This window comes from Aureobasidium namibiae (assembly GCF_000721765.1).
Source record: "Aureobasidium namibiae CBS 147.97 unplaced genomic scaffold scaffold_2, whole genome shotgun sequence".
In the NCBI taxonomy this organism is placed as follows: Eukaryota; Fungi; Ascomycota; class Dothideomycetes; order Dothideales; family Saccotheciaceae; genus Aureobasidium; species Aureobasidium namibiae.
The window spans coordinates 54,005-66,623 of NW_013581207.1; the positions used below are offsets into that span (position 1 = coordinate 54,005).

A 12,619-nucleotide genomic window follows, 5' to 3' on the forward strand; every position below is an offset into this window, starting at 1 on the left:
AACAGAAAGTGTAGGTTCACCCTCAGACCCCTACCCTACCTTCCCGTTCCATCCGGTCTAACGATCTACAGAAGCATTGGAAGTTGCCACGAAGGTCAGTCGGCGGCGCCAAAATAAGCAACTGAAACAAGGTAGGATGATCTGTACGCTACCTCGCAACTGCCCATAGTGCTGACCCTTATTCTCCATAACCATCCAGATGGCAATAGCTACCGGTCATTAAGGTCTTTGCACTCTGCGCGGCTGACGGTTACAATCTGATGATGTTGGAGAGTACATACCATCATAGGAAATGCAACGCCACTGATTTCGGCCTAGATCTTCAATGATAATCCTTCGCATCATACATTGATACGTTGCTTCCTGCTTATTCTGTGTCCAATACCTGCCACCTCACACGTCAACCATTTCGGTAGGACAAGGCACGTGCGGCTTGGATATAATCCAAAACTGCTTCAGCCTGTTTGCCTTTTCTCATACACTTTCCCCTCTTATCCTTCTTCTCTATCGATATTGTTTTGCTTCCCACCCCCAACACCGCAACCATGAAGTGGGGGATTGCACTGACAAGTGCCATCTTGGCGGCCACAACAACCTCCGCTCTGGATGTCTCTGACTGTTCTTGCGGTTTCTACGATGCATCAGATGCTCAAGTGTGGACGGATGCGCTGATTGTCTATTTCAACGAGACAAACTCACTACCTGATGAGTTCAAGGCTCTCGATTTCAAACATCACAGAGAGTTCGGCTACAATGCGCTGTACCGACAGGGCGCAACTCCTAATAATGTCATCATTGGCAATGTTCAGGATGAGAATGTCGACCAGCAGGCTCTGCAGCTCTGGATCGACAAAGGTAGCGGCCAGCATTTGGTGGAGGGTGCTGGTATTGAGGCCTTGAGACAGGATATCCATTTTGGTACATTCCGTTCGTCCATGCGCGGACCTCCCAAGAACACTGGGTAAGTACATCTGGGCGAGAGGAACAGAGATGCGGTGACTGACGTTTTCGTTTTGCAGTGGCTCCGCAATGTCTATGCAGCTGTACTACAACCGTACATCGTTCATCGATGCCGACATGTGTAACATGCAATATCCCGAGGACGCCAAGTTCCTGGCTATCAAGGACGGTGAATTCCCGGAGACGCAATTCCAGCTCAACTACACATACTTTGCGAACGACAAGAACGCTACCGTTGGTGGTGATCCCTGGGAGTTTGTTGAAAGCAAGATTGACTGGACCTACAAGCACGTCAACTGGACTTTCGGAGGCAACCAGACCAGATCGGCGAGGCGTAGTCGCCTTGATCTGAGCGAGCCTCTGCCATTGATCTTCAAGCACTGGTCGATTGGCGACAAGTACTACATGGCTGGCCCTCCCAACCAGCGCAACCAAGCAGATGTTGCCTGGGTTCGTGCTTTCTTCAACTCTTCCCTGACCACCGAAAACGAACAAGCCTCTTTCGACAGCCGCTGCAGAGGGGTTCCGATGTGTTCCGTTGAAGATATCACGCTCCGTGGATCCAGTCCTTACCAACAAGCCGCTCTCACTCGATTCAAGTTGCCTAAGCAGAGCAAGAGCTGGCGCGTTCCGGCTGGTGCCACTGCTGGTGCAGTCTTTGGCTTCGGTTGTTTGACCCTCCTCAATGTACTTTTCAGAAGAGCTCCTTGGAAGTTGCTGCTCAAGAAGAACAGAGGTCCAAAGATACACGTCGAACCAGAACTCAGCTCGCCGTCGCCGTTCGTTCAGCAGATCCTTGGAGCAGCCCTGGATGAGAAGACTCCAATCCCCACACCATTTGAAAAGAAGATGTCAACGGTCAGCTTTGGCACCAACGCACCTGTTGGCGACAAACGTGACAGCATGCGCAGAAGAAGTGTCAAGTTCTTCAACCCCTTCGACGGAGACTCTGGAGATGACTTTGTCAAGAGACACAGCAACGCTTTCACCTCGGCTGCCGAAGTTCCCAGAAGTCTCTCTACCGCACAACCCACCGATTGGCGCAGGAAGAGTATGGCTTACCACGGTCAACTCCCTGAAATGCTTCCCGAGAGAAGCGACATGGCAAAGAAGATCAGAAAGGCCAGTGTTGCATTCGCCGACGCACCCGTCCGTCAACGTCAAGGCAGCACTTTCCAAAGCATCAAAGGTCGCAGCGGCAGCACCGTCAAAGCGCTTGGACACGTTCTCGCGCACGGTATGAACGAGGCTGAGCGCGTTGAACCCGGCGGCAGCGGATGGCGTAACAGTCAACTGCGAAGTGGATCTGAAGCCAGCGCCGATGGCAAGCCCTCTGCACGAAGAGAGAGCCATGCCAACTTCGCCGGTACAATCATGCGTGATCCCGATACTTTGCAGGACCTCGACCTTTCCCACCAATCACCCGATGCTCGTCGCTCGACCATCGCCAGAGGCAGACAGCCCAGCGTGCTTGAGCGTTATCGTGACAACCACTTTGCCAGTATTGGAGGTGTCTCCTCGTCTGGTGTTTCTCGCGCATCCATCTCGATCCACGACTGGAACACTCAGGAACTACACGAAGTCAGCACTCTCGATCCTCCCCATGAGTCGCAAATCAAGACCGGTCGCCGCATCACTCTCGCCGAGGCTGTGCCCGTGTCGGCTGTCGATATGCCCTTGCCCAAGGCAAAGGAGCACGAAGCCCGTATCAACTATCTCGCTGGTCTTGTCGCTTTCTCCTCTCTTGGTGTTACTGTCATCCATTTCATGCTGTCATTCAACCCCTACGCCGGTGGTCTGAACTACGGCCAGCATTACAGAAGTGAATACTGGGCTCGTTGGACTGTCACCCCTGCCATCCTCAACCCCATCTGGGTAAGTCAGCATCTCATGATTCACGTTTGTCCATACTAACATGTTGACAGCTCGGTCCCTTCTTCGTTACTTCTTGTCGATTCTTGGCTGCCAGATATCTCCGCGACGGGGACTTGGGCATGATCGCCGAGAAGACACTTCTCCGTGCACCCCGTCTGCTGCTGCCTTGTTTCATTGTTGCCGCGATTGAGTATTTCTGCTTTGAGCTCGACTTCATGCAGTGGCTCCAGTGGTTGCCTTCAATCTCCTGGTCTGAATGGGCGTTCATGTCCAACTATGACAACTTCGGTCACTACCTCAACGCAATGTTGGAGCTGGCATACTTGATTCCCAACGCTGCACCCCAGGTTGTCAGTCACTACTGTGTCGGTGTGCTCTGGTCCATTCCTGTCCAGCTCCAGTTCAGTTTCATGACTTTGCTCGCTGTCGTCATGATCCGCGATATCAAGACCCACTGGAAGCGCTTCGCTTTCTACTCTTGGTGCATCGTCGCTCATTGGTACGCGCTGAGTTGGGGATCTTGCTTCTGGGCCGGGTTGATGTTGGCAGATCTGCAGGTGACTTACAAGTTCAGTGCCAGGGTCCAGGCTCGTCCTGTCCTTTGTGTCTTGTTCTGTATGGTCTGTTGGCTGTTTGTCCTCGCTTGCATTGCCATGACCCTCTTGGAAGATCGTCTGCAGATCCCGACCATGACCGCAGAGAGAAATATCCACCCCAGCATGTACACTGGCCAAAGACTTGGTAAGACCGTCGATGGAGGTTATCCATTGTACTTTGAGCCTCGTCTCAACACCCTTGTCTTTGCTGTGGCTATGCAATTCCTGGTTGAAACCAGCACCTGGGTTCAGGCATTCCTTTCGATGGCTGTTTGGCAACCCATCTTCCCTCACGCCTTCACCATCTACCTTGTCCATGGTTTCATCTGGTGGACTCTTGGATCGTACATGGTCGTCTTGATCGGATCGTCTGGCGCACCCTACTGGGGAGTACTCTTGGCAACAGCAGTTGTCTGTTACTTCACGCTCGCGTTGGCCGTACTTTGTATCTCTTTCCTGACCGAGACGATTACCGCAGCTTGCTGTCGCAACATTGCCCGCTGGGCCATGGAGCCCAAGGTACCCAAGCAACCCACTCTCGAGCCTTTCCCTCGCGGCCTCTTCCTTGATCGCAACAGCGAAACTGCCGCAACCAAGGATGAGGAGACGGCCGTTGGAGGAGAGCCGGCGACAACAGTGGGAGCCGGCCACATGCTCAGACGCCCCACTCTCGTCGCAGGCGCCGATGTCGACCCACTCGCCAGACGCCCAACCATTGTCGACGGCGCCATCCTCAACGATGCCGAAAAGGTGGCTTTGGGCTCGACCGTCATGTCATCGCCCAAGCCGCCAGAGGGCTTCGAAGCGCAAAAGAACAACCGCCGCAGCACCCACGTCGCCGACTTCATCGCGGAAGAAGACGAAGAGGAGATGGACCCCGACGATCCGCGCTACGCCGGAAAGACGTCGCAGGCATCGAGTTCGTATGACAGAAACTCGAGTTCTGCGGGTCAAAGTTCGACTTCGGCATCTTCAGGGCAGGCTCCTTGATTTTTCTTTTTCCTTTCTTTTCTTCTTTCACAAGAGCGCAAAACTTGATGCGTTTCTTTTCTGTTTTTTCCGTCTCTTACTACATTTTCTATTACATCTCCTATGTCAATACAATATATCATCGAATACAGTCTCCTTACTCTTCATGTTCAGTTCCAGTGTCGTATGTGATTGTGTTTCTGTGAGCTGAGGTGCAAAGCGAGGAGGTGAGGTTGAAGGACTTGACACGGGCCAAGATGTTGTCATGACTGGGCACGGAAGGGTCCACTTGTCGAGCTCTCCGCTGCCTCTTCCTCTCTGTCCATGACCTACACGACCACTCGCTCCGATGACTCGAGTACATGTCCTCCACAATGGCCGATAGATGCGCCTGCCTGCCATTCGGCACCGCAACGAGTTCACCATGGTGAATCACGGCCAGGTAAGGAAAAGCCGATGCCGGTCGGTCGGCAACAAGTGCGCGGCTCCGAACGGCATCACGACTTCGCGCCCGTATTCACATCTTGTGCCCGGATATAACTGCAGCCTTCTTACCAGGTAGTACAAAATAGTGTTTCCTTCATTCCCTCATGCCCTTAGTCGCAAAACAGCTTCTCCGAAATATGTCTGCCCAAATGCAGAACAGCAGAGGTGTCCACACAGCTCGTGTGGCTCTGCTCTACCAGGCCATTGAACCTCCAAGCATCAACGGCGTCCGCAAACCAATGAAGCCTGGTGGTATGTATCCCTCTACCACAGCTCGAACAAAGACAAAACCAACCCTGCATAGGCTACCAAGACGGATGCGCCGACATTGCTTTCAACCTAAGCAAGCAACCCGGCATCGACATCATCACCCCCATCGACTCACCCAACCCTCGAGAACACGTCGGATGGAGCTTCCCAGACTCTGAAGATGGAATTCTCGCAGCTCTACAAAAGGGAGCCACCCATCTGTTCGCCAACACTGTCGTCTTCGCCAGCCATCCATTGCAAACATCATCAAGAGTCGGAGAATACCAAGATAAAGTCAAAGTGGTGGGACATCCTCCATGCATGGTAGAACTGCATGACGACAAACATTACGTCAACGACATGCTTCGCAAATCCGGCAAATTCACCTTACCTCGCGGCTGGCTACTCGAAGACGACGCCTCAGACCTCGACGCCAGACTCACATCCCTAGACCTCCATTTCCCCACCGTGGGGAAACCAGTCAGAGGCCGCGGCAGCCACGGCGTAAGAGTCTGCCATGACATGTCCGACTTGCAATCGCACATCCACTCTCTATTCAAAGAATCCCCAGCCATAATCCTCGAAGACTATCTCGCAGGCGAAGAAGCAACCGTAACAGTCATGCCGCCTTCAGAATCCCATCCCACTCACCGCGCTCTACCCATCGTCACACGCTTCAACCACGCCAATGGCGTCGCACCCTACAATGGCATCGTCGCCGTGACCGCAAACTCTCGCGCAGTCACCGCTGCTGAGTACGCGAAGGATCCCACTTACGCAGCCATCGCAAAGCAATGCGAACAAGTGGCTGCTTTGATGGGATTAACGGCCATCATGCGTATAGACGTGCGTCGCTTTGAGGATGAACCTAGATCCGAGTTTGCGCTGTTTGATGTGAATATGAAGCCCAATATGACTGGACCGGGAAGACCGGGTAGAGAGGATCAGGCGAGTTTGAGTGCGATTGCTGCGGCAGAGTTGGGATGGGATTATCAGAGGTTGTTAACAGAGATGTTGGGGGGTGCGCAGTCTTTGCGAAAGTTGAGAGAGATGCGACCGGATCATGCGTAGGGTGATGATGGTGGCATTTTTCAAGTCTTTTGCTACAAATGGTATGAAAGGATCTCTCTGAGTCTTTGCTTTTCCTTCTTTACCTATCTTTCGATTCTGTCTGCACATAGACTGGTGCAGGAAAGTAGTCTTTTCAGCATGCGGTCCATGCTAGCGCGGACCCCGATTCCTGAGACTGAAGAGCTGCACCCTCCAGCCCCACCATGCAAAGCAACAGAACCACAAGGATGCGAAAGCACAACCAAGCATTCCCAAGCATTCACCGATGCCTGAAATCTTGGTGCGGTTTTTCATAACCATATTCCGCAAAAGGGTAAAGCGAAGGAGTCGCAGGATCAGACTCAGCCACTCTGATACATATTGGCATTCGGATGGTCCGCGGACTTTCCATGGAGCGGCTTTTAATCGACAGTTCATATACTGCTCACATTTCTACAACATAAATCTGTTTTTTATCTCGTCCTCCTTCAACCACTTCCTCTCTCATCTATTTATTTCTCGACACCCGCAGAAAGCATGGCTCAAATCATCACCAACATTGTCCAAGGTGTCGGCGGTGGCATCGGTTTCGTCTCTGAAGCCTACAAAGCCCATAAAGCGACAAAAGCACAAAAACAAGCAAGAGACAGCTTCCATGGACTCGAGCCATCGTCGAATGATATACCAACGACTCACAATGGCGATCAAGAAACATATGCACTCGCCGAAGAAGCCCACACAGACCTCACCACCGACCAAGAACCCACAGAAGCACATGAACCAGACGAACCAACCGACCCCGTGACCCTAGCAGAATCCTTCATCTCCCGCCTCCCTTCCTCCAGCCCTCCACATTCACCGTCCCGACCCCTCCCCTACCCCATCATAATCCCTCAGCGCCGCCCCAGCGACCGCACCCGCGGCTTCCTCCAAGCCTACCCACCAATCCTTGCCACCCGCTCCATCACCTCATCAACCTTCCTCGACTTCCTCTGCACCTTCAACACCTCCACACGCGCCACGAAATGGATCGCTGCACTCAATCTCGCTTCCTTGGCTACAGTCATGCTGCCCACCCTCACCTCCGTGCTGGTATCCATGGCCATCACCGCCGCCACAACAGCAGCAATGGAAGTCCAAGGCCGCGTCAAAACAAATCGATTCCTCGATAAAGTCAACGCATCGTTTTTCATGCCCAGAGGACTTTTCTGCTTAGTGGTTACTTGGAATCCTGACACCAGCGACGCAAGAACAAGCGTGGATTTCGAAGGTATCGCAAAGAAAGTGATGCAGAAAGGTGGCAAGAACAACCCGATGCAAACGTTGAAAAAGTCGAACGGAAGTACTTATGGAGAGTCTGAATGGCCTGAGATTGCGCCGTTGATTTATCCTGCTGTTGATGACTCGACTACAGTGTCAGGGAATGGGGTAGAAGCGAAGAAAAAGTCGTCTTTGCAGGACAAGAAGAGGTTCGTGGAGGATTACATGGACAGAAGGGCGCAAGCGAAATTCGTAGGTTTCCCCTGCGCCCCTGCTTTTTTCCCCCCTACCTTTTGATCCATCGGGAACTGATGAGTGTTTTTGTCAGGCAAAGGACAATCCGAGTAGTGCTCTTGCTGCAGGTCCAAAGCCACAGTTTACTTCACGCTATGCTGATCCGAGTCATGCGGCAAACAGCGGGTCACTGGTTACCTTGATCTCGGGAGGTGTGATACAAATGCCTGAGCGCCAAGATATGCTGAGCAACCGCGGAGGACGTGGAGTTAGTAACTCCATAGGCGGTCGAGCAGCATTTGGGCGAGGCTTTGGTGGAGCGAGTGAACGTGAAGGAGCTCGAGGAGACATTGGCAGGGGAGTACAGCGTGGGCTGGGAGGACTTGCTGGCGGCCGAGGTGGCAGCAGTGCAGGTCCATTGGGTCTCTTGCAGAAGGTCATGAAGAAGGTATGTTGCAACAGGGCTTGCAGAATTGGACTAGAATTGACAAAGTCACAGGATGTTCTGTACCTCCTTATTGTTGACATGCCTTCTGACGATGAGTTGGCTGCAGCGCAGGGTATTGCAACGGAGTTGTTGGCTAGTGATGGAAGGAATTAATCTGCTTTCCATTGTTTGGGGACAGGATAATTATTCTATTAGCTCTGTGTGGGAACTCCACTTAAAATGATGTCCACACTCGGAAGCTTCCAAACTCCCAATAGGCATTCTCAAACGCAGTCGCGTTGTTCTTTACAAGGTCTGCACAAGTGCCTGGACAACCGTACTCGGTAGAGTAGACACTGGTAGCACCAGCCCAGCTACCACACAGATCGATGTTCGCAATGATGGATTGGTTCTTGAAGTGCGAAGATATGTCGCAATCAGTGCTGGGGAAGTCGGCGACAGGGGTACCCCATGTTGACGGGTCAGGCGAAGAGTCGTTGGAAGCGACCAAATCTGAGGGGATGGAGTCACGGTCGAACCACCACATACGAATGCCGGCGTCGCGCAGTTCCATGGCGTAAAGCTTTTCGACAGGTTAGCATGATAAGCATAGGAAAGAAGGTATTGGGGGTAGACTTACTGCACCACCGTTTTCATTCAAAGTTGCTCCGTAAGTGTCCTTGGGGCCAAAGACACCACATCCTTCATTCTCGTTTGTCGAGTTCCAGCAGTTTGTGCCGGATACTGTGCCAGTCTCTTCGCGCTTCGTCTTCATGGTGCACCCTTTCGATGTATGCAACGTCATCTGGTTTCCCTTGTTGCCCTGCTCGACAGCCTCGATAACATCAATCTCTCCGTGCTCGGGCCAATTGTTTGGGTCACTGAGCCACACAGCAGGCCAAGTGCCACAGCCATACGGTGAATGAATGATATCGAAAACGAATAGTCCAGTATCCCACTGATTCTTGGAGGTGATGCGCACAGAGTTTCTGTTCGTGATTCCTGTGCTCGTATCGTCGACTCTGAGGATGGCTGACGATGATCCAGCATACGTGAGATTGCTGTATGTCGATTGCTCCTCGGATAGATACACGACGTTGCCACTGCTCGGATCGGCGGCGGTGTAGTAGTCGAAGTGGTCAAAGAACGTGGTCCCGTTCATGCGCTCCGAGATTGTGTAGTTCAATGCAGTATAGTCCGGGTACGAAGTCGAATCTGATGATTTTGTGCCTTCGACTGCGCCTACGATTACCGCAACGAGAATGACTGTCGCGCCGACACCTCCGATGATTTGCCATTTCCGCGACCAGTGGAGAGGGTTGAGTTTTGACATTTTGAATGATTTTGCGAATTCAAGCCGGTTGTGTATGCGAGATAGAGAAACAAAGACGATTGATGGTGATTGTGGTATGGGTCGCGAAGTTGAACGCTACGCACGTATTTGTTTATGCTGTTGATGATTGAGGGTGGCGCCTTCCTAACCGAGCGAAGATCTGGCGATATCAAGACTGGAGAAAACCAAACAGGTAGGCAGCCATGGAATATATTGAATCCTACACCGTTCCTCACTCAACACGAGCAACTTTGCAGAAAAGCCTCATCAAGCCATTTTCATCATGATCTCAAGTGCTGCGGGGACTTGGCAGGGATCCCGCCATAGCAAATTCAACATGTATACGCGTCTTTGCAACAGACGTCGCTATGAAAGCAAAGTATTATTGGTGAGAGAACGCTGGAAACGGTTGAAGGAAGCCGCAAGAAGTTTTCGCTCCAGGGCCGCGTCGCCACGTCGTCAGCCTTCCCGAAAATCGATACCATTCTTGGCGACAACTTTCTGGACTCAGTAGATGCTTGTTTTGACGATACGATACGAGAGCACATTCACATGCCGGCAACCGAAAGTCTCTGGCTCGTTGCAAAGCTGCGGAGCGGCTTTTCTTGATCGCCGTAGCAATGGCACGTCTCCAAGGTCAGGCCGGATATAACTCTGTGAACGTCAATGCGAGCGTAATTCCCGGGTTATCAACATCGTCTGTAGATTCATCTTCACGGACTTCTAACCGCAAGCAGCGTGAGAGATAGATGTGACTTAGCAGTATGTTGTGCTGAGAGATCGATATCAGGGCGTAGTCGGAATCATTTCACATTTCTGCTTTGCGACAGGGTCACTTTAGAGACATGGGCATGTGAAAGATTCTCTGTGGCAGCGCCATATGAACGATCTGTTCGATCAATTGTTTCTTGTCGATAATCTCAGAACAGCCTTCTTCTATTAATTCTGTATTGAGACTTCTTGCGAAAATAACACACTCATGAAAAAGTCAGGTTGCCTTGTTTGTTTATCCAAGCTTTACCGACTCCGCTTGGACGTCAGACCACAGTCGTTGACGATCATTGATGCATTACGAGCCCATCAACAATGACCCACGAATCTTTGATCACCAATCTGACTCTATACTACCAAACTCTCGCCGCGATCCATCACATCTCTCCCGCCGACATCCCCCCACCTCCAACCCGCATCAACATCCCCGCAGCCAACGAAGCCGGCCTATCCTCCTCAGCAATCTCCCTACTCCAAAGACTTCCACAACTGCACCCCGACCTCAACACACTTCCACTCCTCCCCGATGGCACCCAACCAGTCTTCTACACTGACTCCGACCTCTCCTGGTCGCGAAGACCAACGTTTCAAGACGATCCCGAGATCTCTGTAGATGCGTTCGTGTTGAGCAATCCAAATATCTATGGCACTGCTTTGATCTACGATACCATTTCTGAGAAACTGCTGCCTTGGGAAGCGTGGGGTAAACATGTTGACTTCGAAATTGCGGAGGTGGAGAATCCGTTTGAGATGGAGGATGCGAAGGCTGCCGAGGAGATTCTCGGGCCTTGGATAGAGAAGATGTTGAAGCTGGAATGGGTGCCTTTTGGGGATGAGATTGTGACGGAGCCGGATAGGGATGATGTGAAGATAGCAAAGGGTGATGTCGATCTCGTGGCAGATATTCAGCTGCGGTTCGTCAAGTTCAGTGTCCGTCAGGTTTACATGGCCTGTGGTTGGAATGACAAGGCCAAAGACCTGCATGCCGCGAAGAGGGCGTTTGATGACGACTCATTTGAGCATAAGAAGCAAGAGTGGATGAGTCAAACGCAGAGAGTTCTTGATCAAGCATACGAAGAACAGTGGGAGTGGTCGAGCATAAGGACAGAATTGGATATTGAGGGAAGTGGTCCGATCGCACTACTTGATGACTGTTTACCCGAAGGACAGCAAATGAGACACCTTCGGTTTTGAGGCTCGATTCGAAAGCATAGTCTACTTTCTGCTGTTTTACTTGTGTTGCTTCCGATCATGTCCCATGCCCTCGTTTCATTCCTGTGTTGCTGCGATACTGCACAAAGTCGTTGCTCGTCTCCATAAAAAACTCAATCAAGTCTCATGAGAACATCATCGTCGTGATCCTGAACGAGAAGAGTATCGGAGCCATGTTGCTGCTCAACAAGGCCGGTGGCACCATTGAGGGAGTGAGGAGCACTCAGACACAGAGGGAGGACGAAAGTGTGGAAGGCGACAGGGGCAGGGGCCGTCTCGTCCTCTTCCATCTCATCGTTTGGAACGGTGGGCATGTCAAGCGCCATGATGAGTTGATGGTTGGTACGCTGCCCAGCAGAAAAGACCATATTGTAGAGTTCCTCCTGAGCGCGGGAAAGGAGAAGTTCAGGGTTGTCATGGCCTTCTGATCATCTGTTAGCCTCCTTTCATACTCATCAAACGAGGGCTCAAACATACTCAGTGTCTCAAAGTCAACAGGCCCTCCCCTAAACGATACATTGTGTGCTGGACCAGTGATATACCATTTGAACTCTTGAATCAACTCATCTTCATCCGAGGGATATTTTCGCAAGCGGGCCATCAACTGGCGCTGTGCGGGTGTGTAGCAGCGTCTGACTCTGGGGCTACGAGCGTGACCATTGACAGCGGAAGCGCAGTAGTTGAGGAAAGAAGCAAAGAACCACCAAGGCAGCGCCTCGTTGACCAGCCACTGTTTTGCTGCTCCGTCGTTGTTGGCGCACCAGAGGATTTGCTCGGGGAGGATGGTGCGTCCGGTGCAGTCGACGGTCATCTTGCGCTCTGATTGCGATTCAACCCAACGGCGGTGTTGACTGATTCTGTCAGATAGCCTAACCATCGCGGGAGTCATAGCGTGTTCCAGCATTTCCTCTTGCTGATGGCTGCGGTTGAACGGCGAGGGTGTTGTTGTAGTTGGTTCGAGTGTGATGCGGTGTTGTGCGCGGACGAGCGAGCCACGACAAATGGAACCGAAAAGATTTCACTTCAGTGAAGCAAGCCTGAATACCACGGGAAATCTCCACACTCGAATCGTCGGGGGCAACGCAGTGGCAGCGAGCATCGGCAAGATTAGACTCCACGGTGGGACATACAGCATTCAAGTCACGACAGAATATGCAAAAGTTTGGAGATTAAGAATATGACATTACGAAAGATATG

General features: G+C 51.8%; 6 protein-coding genes across 6 annotated transcripts; 4 read left to right on the top strand and 2 right to left on the bottom strand.

The window, feature by feature from the left end:
* Positions 1-545: 545 nt before the first annotated feature.
* Positions 546-4,421, top strand: M436DRAFT_37302 (uncharacterized protein; the record flags this gene model as incomplete). The annotated part of the gene is made up of 5 exons (XM_013575153.1): positions 546-961; positions 1,020-1,710; positions 1,763-2,197; positions 2,569-2,835; positions 2,886-4,421. 5 exons carry the CDS (start codon positions 546-548, stop codon positions 4,419-4,421), a joined length of 3,345 nt encoding a protein of 1,114 aa, XP_013430607.1.
* A 614-nt stretch (positions 4,422-5,035) lies between these two features.
* Positions 5,036-6,206, top strand: M436DRAFT_37450 (glutathione synthetase ATP-binding domain-like protein; the record flags this gene model as incomplete). The annotated part of the gene is made up of 2 exons (XM_013575185.1): positions 5,036-5,138; positions 5,191-6,206. 2 exons carry the CDS (start codon positions 5,036-5,038, stop codon positions 6,204-6,206), a joined length of 1,119 nt encoding a protein of 372 aa, XP_013430639.1.
* Positions 6,207-6,746: 540 nt separating this feature from the next.
* On the top strand, positions 6,747-8,238 carry M436DRAFT_15008 (uncharacterized protein; the record flags this gene model as incomplete). Its single annotated transcript, XM_013575110.1, has 3 exons — positions 6,747-7,697; positions 7,774-8,127; positions 8,179-8,238. Coding segments are annotated over 3 exons (1,365 nt in total), but the record flags the coding sequence as incomplete, so codon positions are not given.
* Positions 8,239-8,341: 103 nt separating this feature from the next.
* On the bottom strand, positions 8,342-9,439 carry M436DRAFT_78137 (uncharacterized protein; the record flags this gene model as incomplete). Its single annotated transcript, XM_013575820.1, has 2 exons — positions 8,342-8,689; positions 8,747-9,439. The coding sequence occupies 2 exons, from the start codon at positions 9,437-9,439 to the stop codon at positions 8,342-8,344; spliced, it is 1,041 nt and encodes a 346-aa protein (XP_013431274.1).
* Positions 9,440-10,525: 1,086 nt separating this feature from the next.
* On the top strand, positions 10,526-11,404 carry M436DRAFT_60221 (uncharacterized protein; the record flags this gene model as incomplete). Its single annotated transcript, XM_013575509.1, has 1 exon — positions 10,526-11,404. The coding sequence occupies one exon, from the start codon at positions 10,526-10,528 to the stop codon at positions 11,402-11,404; it is 879 nt and encodes a 292-aa protein (XP_013430963.1).
* Positions 11,405-11,535: 131 nt separating this feature from the next.
* On the bottom strand, positions 11,536-12,233 carry M436DRAFT_78139 (uncharacterized protein; the record flags this gene model as incomplete). The annotated part of the gene is made up of 2 exons (XM_013575821.1): positions 11,536-11,846; positions 11,900-12,233. 2 exons carry the CDS (start codon positions 12,231-12,233, stop codon positions 11,536-11,538), a joined length of 645 nt encoding a protein of 214 aa, XP_013431275.1.
* Positions 12,234-12,619: the final 386 nt, after the last annotated feature.